The 12,340-nt window shown below is 47.7% G+C and overlaps 1 protein-coding gene across 1 annotated transcript; it reads right to left on the reverse strand.

Annotated features, from left to right (window-relative positions):
- Positions 1 to 1,387: 1,387 nt before the first annotated feature.
- Positions 1,388 to 11,923, reverse strand: PSMB9 (proteasome 20S subunit beta 9). The gene is made up of 6 exons (XM_079964114.1): positions 11,775 to 11,923; positions 8,084 to 8,151; positions 7,517 to 7,648; positions 3,702 to 3,831; positions 3,484 to 3,625; positions 1,388 to 1,731 (listed from the first exon to the last, which is right to left on the reverse strand). The coding sequence occupies exons 1-6, from the start codon at positions 11,808 to 11,810 to the stop codon at positions 1,604 to 1,606; spliced, it is 636 nt and encodes a 211-aa protein (XP_079820240.1). The 5' UTR covers positions 11,811 to 11,923; the 3' UTR covers positions 1,388 to 1,603.
- Between the last annotated feature and the right edge of the window lie 417 nt (positions 11,924 to 12,340).

Genomic DNA, 12,340 nt, shown 5'->3' on the forward strand with positions numbered 1-12,340 from the left:
TGCGTTATTGTATTTGCATGTCTCGTTGTGTGCCACCTGAATATTCTATGTCAGCCATGTCCAACCAGTTGACCCCAATTGACAGGTAGATCGCCCCTGTGATCCCGGCACATCCTGGATCCTGGTCGATCGCAGGAAAGTTATGTCCACACCTGCAGCCCCTGGCGCTAGATCACAGCAGCAGTGAACGTTGTGTAACGCGGTAAGCGAAAGTAATGTTTGCTTTAGCGCTGCATGCGATCGGCAACGCAGCACCTTTTGTTGAGCATTATTTTTCATCCCCTCCCCCCAAAAAAGCTGAACAACTCTGGCCAACCCTCCCCTAAAAAACACACATCCCCCCCCCCCAGTTAATGACTGCCAGTTATTTTATACTGGGAGTAGATCACAGTCTCTTGAGAGTCGGATGTGCCTGTTCTATGTGAATGGGCAGCAAGTACAGTCGTACCTTGGAAGTTGAACACCTTGCAAGACAAACGTTTTGGCTCCTGAACGCCGCAAGCCCAGAAGTGAGTGTTCCGGCTTGCAGACGTTCTTCGTTACCCAAACGTCCGTCGCAGCTTCTGAATGATTGCAGGAACTTCCTGCAGCCAATGGGAAGCCACGCCTTGGTTCCTGAACATTTTCGAAGTCAAACGGACTTCCAGAATGGATTCCTTTTGACTTCTGAGGTACAACTGTACTGTTATAAATAAAAATCTAGAAAGAATAAGCCAGTCGCTGCACAATACCATCTTGCCTTTGTTCTTTTTGCCTTGCCGTCATCTGCATGGACTCCAAATATGTACAGGGCAAGAAAATGAGTAAAAAGTCATTGATATCACAAGTGTGTTGTGCGTTCGTGTTTTGGCTCTTCTGCAACATGTAAATTGAATAAACAAATAAAAATAAACTTGACTTGCTTAAACTGGTCCCTTGAATGATTTCTCGGAAATCACCTGATTTCCTTTTCAGTTGGGAAGAAAGCAGCCGGCAGGGGGCAGCAGAGGATCACAAAAAACAGGAAAGCGAGAAAATATAACTAGGGACTGAGGAGGAATGGGTGAGGGTGTATTTTGACAGAAAGAGAGTGTGAGGGCAGGAATCCACCCTGGAAACACACACACACATATGCAGAGAGATCCATTTGCACTGAAGGGGTCTCCATTTATCAATTTCTGCACAGGCATCAGTCAAATGAAGGGCCTGAGATGCCACTGATATGTCAGTGCTTTGGAAAAGGATTCCTAGCACCAACTTTGCTTCTTTCCCCCCTTTATGAGCCCAATTAAGATGCTGACAAAGCAGATTCCCACACAGAAGTGTGCGCAGGCACGACTGTGAACATGCATGTGTGCATGCGCACGGCGGTGGAGAGCCTCTGTCCCATGGACCACACGGGGCACAGTTTTTCTCTAGCAAAGTTTATTATTGTTAGTGGAGGCTGGTGCACATTGAGACAGATAAGGCAGGAGACAGGGAGGCCAAGAGCTAAAGGCAGGCTGCTGTAAGTAAGAAGGAAGGTAGGTGGGGGCGCAGTGAGGCTGGTGGGGCAGTGCCCCCTTGTCCAAATGGGCCGGCCTCCACTAACGGGAATAAAAAAAAAGAGGGGAGGGGAGAAAATTCATTCGTCGTAGAACTTGGGAATCTCGTCTCCCACGACAACTTCCTCCTTGACACCTTCTTTGGTGATGGTGGCGAGGTAAATGACTCCCCCGCTGGATCCGTCCCGGCACATGGCGAGGGCAATGGCTGAAAGGAGAGGGAAGAGAAAGGAAAAGGGGCGTTGAAATTCAGCTGGTGCTGTAGAAAAAGCTTTGAGGACGGGCATGATATAATAAATTTGTTGTTGTTGTTAGGGCCTATCAGCACTATACATTTAAAACAGTATCAAAGCACTTTAAACAGTCGAGCCTTCCCCCAAAGAAGCCTGGGAACTGTAGTTTGTTAAGGGTGCTGAGTGCTGTTAGGAGACTTCTAGTCCCCTTAAAGGGGACGCAGGTGGCGCTGTGGGTTAAAGCCTCAGCGCCTAGGACTTGCCGATTGAAAGGTCGGCGGTTCGAATCCCTGCGGCGGGGTGCGCTCCCACTGCTCGGTCCCAGCGCCTGCCAACCTAGCAGTTCGAAAGCACCTCCGGGTGCAAGTAGATAAATAGGGACCGCTTACCAGCGGGAAGGTAAACGGCGTTTCCGTGTGCGGCTCTGGCTCGCCAGAGCAGCGATGTCACGCTGGCCACGTGACCCGGAAGTGTCTCCGGACAGCGCTGGCCCCTGGCCTCTTAAGTGAGATGGGCGCACAACCCCAGAGTCTGTCAAGACTGGCCCGTACGGGCAGGGGTACCTTTACCTTTACCTTTAGTCCCCTTAAAGGTCAAGGGACCCCTGACCATTAGGTCCAGTCGTGGCTGACTCTGGGGTTGCGGCGCTCATCTTGCTTTATTGGCCGAGGGAGCCGGCGTACAGCTTCTGGGTCATGTGGCCAGCATGACTAAGCCACTTCTGGCGAACCAGAGCAGCACACGGAAACGCCGTTTACCTTCCCGCCGGAGTGGTACCTATTTATCTACTTGCACTTTGACGTGCTTTCAAACTGCTAGGTTGGCAGGGCAGGGACCGAGCCACGGGAGCTCACCCCGTCGCGGGGATTCAAACCACTGACCTTCTGATCGGCAAGTCCTAGGCTCTGTGGTTTAACCCACAGCGCCACCCGTGTCCCTTGCAGAGCTACAATTCCCAAAGTTCCCTTGGGAAGAACAGGGATTGATTATTAAACAACTCTGGGAATTGTCGCTTTGTGGAGAGAATAAGGGGTCTGGGAACTGCGGTTTGGTAAGGATGCTGAGAGTTGTTAGCTCTCGGTACCCTTACCAAACTATAGTTCCCAGAATTCTTTGGGGGAAGCCATGATATTCTAAAGTGGCATCATAGCACTTTAAATGCCTAGTGCAGACAGGGCCCTGTTGCTTTTTTTAACTTGTATAACTTATTTTAACTTGCATAGCTATAGAAACCACAACCCATTTCTAGGATATACAGTGGTACCTCAGGTTAAGAACTTAATTCGTTCTGGAGGTCCGTTCTTAACCTGAAACTGTTCTTAACCTGAGGTACGACTTTAGCTAATGGGGCCTCCCGCTGCTGCCACGCGATTTCTGTTCTCATCCTGAGGCAAAGTTTTTAACCTTAGGTACTATTTCTGGGTTAGTGGAGTCTGTAACCTGAAGCGTCTGTAACCTGAAGCGTCTGTAACCTGAAGTTTCTGTAACCCGAGTTACCACTGTACTGCTATTTTCTCCAATGGTTAACAACAATTAACTTTGGTTAACAATGGTTCTCCAAACTGCATCTTTCTGAGCTACTTTTCTCCAATTTTTAGTCAAAACCTGCACCTTCTGTAAAGATGGGATTAGACTTTCTAGGAGTCCAGCTTTGTTTCCGCCTCTCCACCCCCAAAAAAGTCCCTGTCACGCCACCACCCTGAAATGGACGCAGCTTAGATGGCTACCGTTCATGGTGAACTGGCGGCATTCCTCCCGGCTCATTCCTGGCTTGTAGGCAGAGTCCACATAGCCGTAAATGTAGGTGCTCCCGGATCCGCCAATCGCAAAAGGTTGTCGGGTCAGCATCCCACCCAGAGTTCCGTACACCTGGAAGGTAGCAGAGAATGAGCGGAGCAGGTGGGGCGCCAGAAACCATCCCTGGCCCATCATTCTCTCTGCTTACCTGCCCGCCTTTCTTGGGGTCCCATCCTGCCACCATCAGGTGAGCCGAAAACTCCTCCTTGTACTTGTAGCTGATGTTTTTCACCAAGGTGGCCGCGGCCAGGACCAGCGGAGGACCCTCCACGTTCAAGCTGTCAGGGAGACAAAAAAAAAAAGATTAGGTAGGTAGGTAGATAGATATAGATAGATAATTTATTACAGTCGAAGACCAGCTTATAAAACACACTTGGGGGTACATTCCCAGAAAGAAAACAAACAGTTAAAACAATGTACAACAATAAATTTATAATTTATAAATGCAATAAACGTATAGACACTTAAAACTTTAAAATAAGCTACTGCAGAGAGATGACCCAGAGTCACCCATGGAAGCGAGTTTGGGGATTTTCTTCATGAACTAGTTTGAGTCAGGGGATGGTCTGTGCCTATAGATCTGTACACAGAATCTGGCGACCATCCGGGTCGTCTTATGATCTTTGCCTAACAGGAAAATGTCAATTTTTTTGCTTTTCTGGGAGGTCAGCGAGCCTCACCAGCAGGGGCGTCAATGGTCTCACTACGTGCCTCTTCGTAAAAGGGACATCTAAAGAACAAGTGCTCTGGGCTTCCTATCTCCCCCAATGAACAGGCGCAAAGTCTCTGAGCATATGGGACTTTTTTAAAGGATCCTTCCAGGCAGAGCCGAGCTTCTGGCGAGTGTGAAAGCCCTTCTTGCATTAGGTAAAAATGAGAGGGATTGGGTCCTGCAACAAAACCACAGCAGTGCAGTGCATTCCTGTTCAGGGTTCTAGCCAGCCAGCCAGCCATGCCCTTTTTCAAGATACTCCATCACATTCCCTCTCCCGCCTGGTTTTCCACAGACACACCTAGCATTCTGTGTCTACTGAGCATGCTCAAACCTCACTGGCCTGTTTTTTGGGGGGGTGTCTTTCCCCCACCCTTCACATTTTCTCCCCTTAAAGCAGCCTTTCTCGACCTGTGGGTCCCCAGATGTTGTTGGACTACAACTCCCATCACCCCTAGCTAGCAAGGCCAGAGCTCTGGGATGATGGGAGTTGTAGTCCAACAACATCTGGGGACCCACAGGTTGAGAATCACTGCTTAAAAGCTGATTTTTTTTCGTATTTCTGCCAAATTTTGGGGGTCCCCTCCACCTCCGCAAACCGGCTGATTCTCTCGTGTGAGAATAAGAGCATTGATCTTGCTATTTCTATATAGGATATGCTCCCCTCACTTTAAAATACACACTGAACGTGAAGAGGCCCTTTCACGTGTACAGTGCTATCTTGGAAGTCGAACGGAATCCGTTCCGGAAGTCAGTTTGACTTCCAAAACATTGGAAAACAAAGGTGTGGCTTCTGATTGGCTGCAGAATATCTCGTAATAGCAACAGCTTTAACGGCTGAGTCTGGAGTCTCCTTTTCTGGGAAATCAGGTGATAACAGAGAAGAGAGAACAGAGACCTCTTCCTGCTTTGGCCACTAGAGGGCGGTTCAGCAGCAACAAACTGCCTTGTTTCTTCCAGAAACCAGGCTGAGTTCACCTAACATCTGGATCAATTGCCAGGTGGCTTAAAGATGGGATTTGCCATCTTGAGGCTTGCAGGTGGTAGTAGGCTAGACCTCAGGGCCAAGACCCTGCCCCACTCATTACCATCTAGAAAGCAGCAGAAAATGGTGAAAATGGAGACCAGGGAGAAGAGTCGGTGGAAGAAGATTGGAAGAAATTTAAAGACTATCTACAGAAACATTGTAAAATTAAGGAATGTTAGAAAGATGTTGGAATGAAGTTACATGGTTTTAGCAGAAATGCTATAAAGATTTAAGTACAATAAATTGTACTTAAACAGGGATGCAGGTAGCGCTGTGGGTTAAAGCCTCAGCGCCTAGGGCTTGCCGATCGAAAGGTCGGCAGTTCGAATCCCTGCGGCGGGGTGCGCTCCCGCTGCTCGGTCCCAGCGCCTGCCAACCTAGCAGTTCAAAAGCACCTCCGGGTGCAAGTAGATAAATAGGGACCGCTTACCAGCGGGAAGGTAAACGGCGTTTCCGTGTGCGGCTCTGGCTCTGGCCAGAGCAGCGATGTCACGCTGGCCACGTGACCCGGAAGTGTCTCCGGACAGCGCTGGCCCCCGGCCTCTTAAGTGAGATGGGCGCACAACCCCAGAGTCTGTCAAGACTGGCCCGTACGGGCAGGGGTACCTTTACCTTTACCTTACAATAAATTGTAAAGGGATTAAAGGGAAATCAAGGTTAGAACCTGTTAAGATAAATTATAGGACAAAGAATTGAGGAAGATGGAAAGGATTTGCTGAAACAACTAATTGAAGTGGGATACAAAAAAAAGAGAGGTGCGAGGAAGTCGCTGAAACAAGTTAAGGAAAGATAATAACATTGAAAGTATTGAATGTGTTTTTAATTGTTTTTTTTATTTGTTATATTTATATAGTGTTTTTGTTTTGTGCTGTATTGTATTGTTTTGTTGTGTTTGATTCTTTTCTTTTTTTCTTTTTGTAATTTTCAAACCCTTAATAAATATCATTTTTAAAAAAATGAAAATGGTGAAAATGGCAAAATTGGGGGGGGGGGGCAAATCACTGAGGCTGGTCACCACAGCATCCTCCCTTTATTCTTATTTTTTAAAACATGTTTATAGCCACATGAGTCCAGATGCTCATTTTCTTTATACAGTGGTACCTCAGGTTAAGTACTTAATTCGTTCCAGAGGTCTGTTCTTAACCTGAAACTGTTCTTAACCTGAAGCACCACTTTAGCTAATGGGGCCTCCCGCTGCCACTGCAGCGCGATTTCTGTTCTCATCCTGAAGCAAAGTTCTTAACCTGAGGTGCTATTTCTGAGTTAGCGGAGTCTGTAACCTGAAGCGTACGTAACCTGAAGCATATGTAACCTGAGGTACCACTGTATTTTTTCCCTTAAAAATATATATTACTCTCTCTTTTTTTTTACAACAAAATTATACTTGTGTCCAAGCAAAGGTGCTGAGCACAAGGAAAACAGAAGGAAACTCCGTTTTATTCCTGTATAGTCATACCTCAGGTTGAAGTTGCTTCAGGTTGAGCGCTTTCAGGTTGTGCTCCGCGGCGACCCGGAAGTAACGGAACACGTTACTTCCGGATTTCACCCCTCGCGCATGCACAGACGCTCAAAATGACATCACGCGCATGTGTGGAAGCGGCGAATCGTGACACGCGCACATGCGCACACGCGGGTTGCGTTTACTTCAGGATGTGAACCGGGCTCTGGAATGGATCCTATTCATATCCAGAGGTGTCACTGCAGTAGTTATGGGGCTGCACTTTAAAATGAGAAACTGTACATGCTCAGAGTATTTATTTCTTTTAAAAAATAGGAGTAGCCGATTTTCTTTGCCATTTACTCTAGGTTGGAGAAACTTTCTGGCCGGGGAGACCAGATCTTTATTAGACCCCCGTCTCTGACAGCCAACTGTGACAGGTGGGCTGGGTGGACAACGCTCCTGTCAATCATATGATTGACAAGTGGGTAGTTCCACCCACCTGTCATAGAATCATAGTTACATGAAGATCATCGAGTCTAACCCAACCCAGGAATCTTTTGCCCAGTGTGTATCTCGAACCCACAGCACTGAGATTAAGAGTCCCATGCTCTGCCAAAACTGCTGTTAAAATGGAACGTCCCCTCTCTTGTTTTTGCAGTGGTTTCCCTGAAATTCACCCGAGCTAAGGTGACGCTTGGCCACTGTGTAGGGCCCTCTGGAGATGGCACCTGTGGCTGGCAGCCTGCCCCCTCCCTCACCTGAGAAGCTGCCACTAGTGCTCACCTGTGCAGCTCTAGTTGGTAGTTCACCATGTCGGCAATGGCCTGGGCATCCGCTGCCGAGCCAGAGAGGGCACAATAAATTCGGCTGTGCAGCCGCTCCAGTTTGTTGAAGACGCAGTTCACCACGGACTGCCTGGGAGGAGATGTCAAAAGCACAGGGTGAAAGGAGAGGCAGACATTACAGTGGCAACAAACAACATTCCCACAGAAAAGGAATCCCACAAATATTTCAACAGAGGAAATCAGAGGTGGGCATTTTGGCTCTCATGCACTGCTTGGCACACTTGTTCCAGCAACTGAGAGCTGCAAACAGAGAACTTTGGAAGCCAGCCATTTAACTGGGCAAGCAGCTAGTCCTGTGGAAGGTGGATTTCCATCACGCATTCAAGGAGGCCTTGTTTGGACAAAGAGATATGGATCTCGGAGGAAGGAAACTCCCTCCCAGAAAACTAGCCTCGGAGATGTTACACTGCCCTGCGATTCCCCACCATCAGGTGGAGAGGCCAGACATTAGACAGGTGTACACAAACTCACAAACAACCCCCTTTCTCAAACGCACAGCACTCACCCTGCAGATACTCTGGAGTCAGATCCAATCACAACCCCTCCATCAAACTCCACGGCCATGATGGTTGTCTGCGGAAGGGGAAAGAAGGGGGAGTTTTTTTGTTTTTTAAAAATGTATTTAATCATTTTTTAATACAAACAACAACCGCAAAAGACACAGACAACAAAAACCATAGTAACACTAATAACACAATTTATATTATACTAATATACCTATGACTACACCTTTTTAACAATATTTCCCCACCTCTCTCTCCTCCCCCTACTTCCCACCACTGTCTGCCTTATCACACAAATATCCCCTCCAGATTTCTTCACATTTATCCATTCTTAATTTACATCAACATGCAATTCGTTCGTATGTAGCTAGTCTGTCCATATTATCAATCCATGTGCTCAGTGGAATCTTTTTGTGGATCTTCCAGTTCATCAAAACACGTTTTTTTGCTTCTAATATGGCATGGAACATCCATTTTTTTTGACCCCTTGTAATCTCCCACGTTTCCAGAATATAATTTAGAATTAAATTCAATTCCCCTAAATTCCCCTCTGGCACTGATAATTTTAGACAATCAGTGCAATCAGTGAGACAGCTGGATTCTAAATGGAGCAAGGTTATTATTATTAGTATTATTATTATTAGGCTACTGTAGAGAAGAGAGGATAAAATACCGCTGGTTCTTGTTTCCAGCATTTGCTCCAAACATACATTTAAAGAAGATTGGAAAATGTTTATTGAATATATGGGAAATAACTGTGTACAGCTGAAAACGCTGGTAGCGTTAAGTGAGAGCTGGACCATAAAGAAGGCTGATTGCCGAATAATTGATGCTTTTGAATTGTGGTGCCGGAGGAGACTCTTGAGAGTCCCATGGACTGCAAGAAGATCAAACCTCTCCATTCTGAAGGAAATCAGCCCTGAGTGCTCACTGGAAGGACAGATTGTGAAGCTGAGGCTCCAGTACTTTGGCCACCTCATGAGAAGAGAAGACGCCCTGGAGAAGACCCTGATGTTGGGAAAGATGGAGGGCACAAGGAGAAGGGGGCGACAGAGGACGAGATAGTTGGACAGTGTTATCGAAGCTACAAACATGAGTCTGACCAAACTGCGTGAGGCAGTGGAAGACAGGAGTGCCTGGTGTGCTCTGGTCCATGGGGTCACGAAGAGTCAGTCACGACTAAACGACTAAACAACAACAACAAAGCGTTAAGATAAATTCAACAGTGTAAGTAAGTTTCAGTGGATGCAATAATGGAATACTGAATGGTATAGTTTTTGTAAAAGATGCAGGGATTTATGATATGTAAAATGAACCATGGAAAGAGAAGAAGGGAAGTCTAGAGATATTTTAAGGTTGTAAAATGCGTATTTAAAACTGTAAAACAGAAAATTTAATAAAAATTATATATAAGAATAAGAATAAATTGGCTGGCTTTAAATCTAAAGAGGAACCCGGGCTTTGCAATCTTGCAGCAGCGAAGATGCGAGTCATAAGACATAGCTATGTGCTACCAGGGATCATTTATTGTCTTCCTCTCTTTGGGGCCTATTAACAGATCCATTTTGCAGGGGTATAAAGGTAAAGGGACCCCTGACCATTAGGTCCAGTCGCGGATGACTCGGGAGTTGCGGCGCTCATCTCACTTTACTGGCCGAGGGAGCCGGTGTACAGCTTCCGGGTCATGTGGCCAGCATGACTAAGCCACTTCTGGCAAACCAGAGCAGCACACGGAAACGCCATTTACCTTCCCGCCGGAGCGGTTCCTATTTATCTACTTGCACTTTGACGTGCTTTCGAACTGCTAGGTGGGCAGGAGCAGGGACTGAGCAACATAGGCTCACCCTGTTGCGGGGATTCGAACTGCGGACCTTCTGATCGGCAAGCCCTAGGCTCTGCAGTTTAACCCACAGCTCCACCTGCGTCCCTATTAAACTGCATACTTCTTGCTTATCTGTCTTATAGAGCAAAATCCGTTGGCGGGCACATCCGCACAGAAGACTGCCAACTTTAGTCCCGATTGCTTCTGTTTTGTACGAAAGTGTTTCGCCGGTTGTATCTGTTGCTACAATATTTCTTATGTAAAAGGCAGATGATATTAACCTCCTGTGCGTCTGGTCAGGCATATCCCATTGAGTTCAATGGGACTTACTCTCAGGTAGACCTCCATGTATGGGGTACAACCCAAATGCATATATCTCTGTGCAACAATGTCGGGAAGGGGTGGAGCTATTGGCTGTGTTTAAATTGCGGGGCTGCTTCACCAACCAAATCGGAACAGCTTATGCAAAATAATAAATATGAATAATATGAATTTGAATTAACTGATACAGATCATAGAATCCAGGGGGAATATTATCTGTTCACTGCACACAGCTCTGGGCTGATTCACTTTGATCTCAGCTGCTTTTCATCCATTTGGGGAATGTGCGTTACTGTCCAGTGCAGGCATAGGCAAACTATGGTCCTCCAGATGTTTTGGGACTACAATTCCCACCATCCCTGACCACTGGTCCTGTTAGCTAGGGATCATGGGAGTTGTAGTAATAGTGCCACTGTATTCTGCTCTGGTCAGACCTCACCTGGAGTACTGTGTCCAGTTCTGGGCACCACAGTTCAAGAAGGACACTGACAAACTGGAACGTGTCCAGAGGAGGGCAACCAAAATGGTCAAAGGCCTGGAAACGATGCCTTATGAGGAATGGCTAAGGGAGCTGGGCATGTTTAGCCTGGAGAAGAGGAGGTTAAGGGGGGATATGATAGCCATGTTCAAATATATCAAAGGATGTCACATAGAGGAGGGAGAAAGGTTGTTTTCTGCTGCTCCAGAGAAGCGGACACGGAGCAATGGTTCCAAACTACAAGAAAAAAGATTCCACCTAAACATTAGGAAGAACTTCCTGACAGTAAGAGCTGTTCGACAGTGGAATTTGCTGCCCAGGAGTGTGGTGGAGTCTCCTTCTTTGGAGGTCTTTAAGCAGAGGCTTGACAACCATATGTCAGGAGGGCTCTGATGGTGTTTCCTGCTTGGCAGGGGGTTGGACTCGATGGCCCTTGTGGTCTCTTCCAACTCTAGGATTCTATGATTCTAACAGATAAGTCATTTAATGTTGGGGAAACCTTTCTCCCTGCCTCAGTTTCTCCTCTGTAAAATACAAACAGCTGTGCCTATTCCTTCCTCAGAGGTTTTCAAGCAGAGGTTGCAAGGCCATGTGTCATGAATGCTTAACTGAGTTCCCTGGGGTCTACAAATTCCATGTTTCTGCGATTCTATTACTATTCTGTAGGGGATATGGGAAGAGGAAGAATGATGTACCTCGACAGGCGAATATGCCAATAGGATTAGAGGGGGAGGAGCCTCACTCTGAAAACAATTCCTGCCTTGCAAGAACCCACCAATTTAGTAAAATAGTATGGGCAAAAAATTAAAAAAAAATTTAAAATAGTGTGGGCGAGATCCGTGACTGTTGGTGGTGCAAAACTGCCCTCCTGCCTCCGTTTTTCCTAACATGAAACGGGTGAATGTACCTTAAGCCCCCTCCCCGATTTCGCTCTCCCCCTACCCATCTATCCAGCCCCCTATTTGGGGGGAGCGACCCTCCCCCCAAAAATTGTTCAGGGGCATTTGGATTCCTGCGAATCCTAGGCAAACCCCACTCCCCACGCAAACTGGACACACGCAGAGATACTCACGCCGATGCTTATCTTCTGCGGCCCGCGGTGGTCCATGGTGGCCCCCGACCCGGAGCGCTGCAGCTTCTTCCGCGGGAACCGACCGAGAACGAAAGTGACAGGGGACGCTGTCGCCTGCAGAGCCGCTCGCGGCCGCCAGAGGGCGCCCCTCCTCGCGTTAAAGTTTAACCTGCGAGGGAGTCGCCGTCCGGCTCTGAATGGGGCGCAGTGGGGCGATGGCCAAGGCCGCCTTTGCTGCCCCTTGGGGGGGCGCTGGGTCTTCAGGCATCCCAAGCCGCTTCCCCAGCGCTCAGGTTACCGGCAGCCAGGTCTCCGGAGCGTGCTGGACACTTGATCCTCCGGGGATCCGCTCCAGAACCTGTTGCCAATGCCGAGGCTCACATTTCTAAATGAATGAATGAATGAATGAACGCGCGTTAACCCTCCGGCATAGGGAAGAATCGCGATGGCGAGAGTGGTCCAGAGCATGTGCATGTACAAGGCCTTCCTCGCACAGATCGAGGCTACGGGGCGGGGCAGATAGGGGGATTCGCACGTGCAAGGGACGCCCTGCACGCTGATGGTGA

This window comes from Podarcis cretensis, assembly GCF_951804945.1.
Source record: "Podarcis cretensis genome assembly, chromosome: 2".
Taxonomy (NCBI): domain Eukaryota; kingdom Metazoa; phylum Chordata; class Lepidosauria; order Squamata; family Lacertidae; genus Podarcis; species Podarcis cretensis.

Bases quoted from the DNA above. Each gene is read 5' to 3' on its own strand.
- PSMB9 (XM_079964114.1), bottom strand. From the start codon at position 11,810: ATGGACCACCGCGGGCCGCAGAAGATAAGCATCGGC. The intron at 7,649-8,083 runs GTGAGTGCTGTG...ATCTCCTCCCAG, and splicing joins GACTCCAGAGTATCTGCAGG to GCAGTCCGTGGTGAACTGCG. The intron at 3,832-7,516 runs GTGAGCACTAGT...TCTCCCTGACAG, and splicing joins TACCAACTAGAGCTGCACAG to CTTGAACGTGGAGGGTCCTC.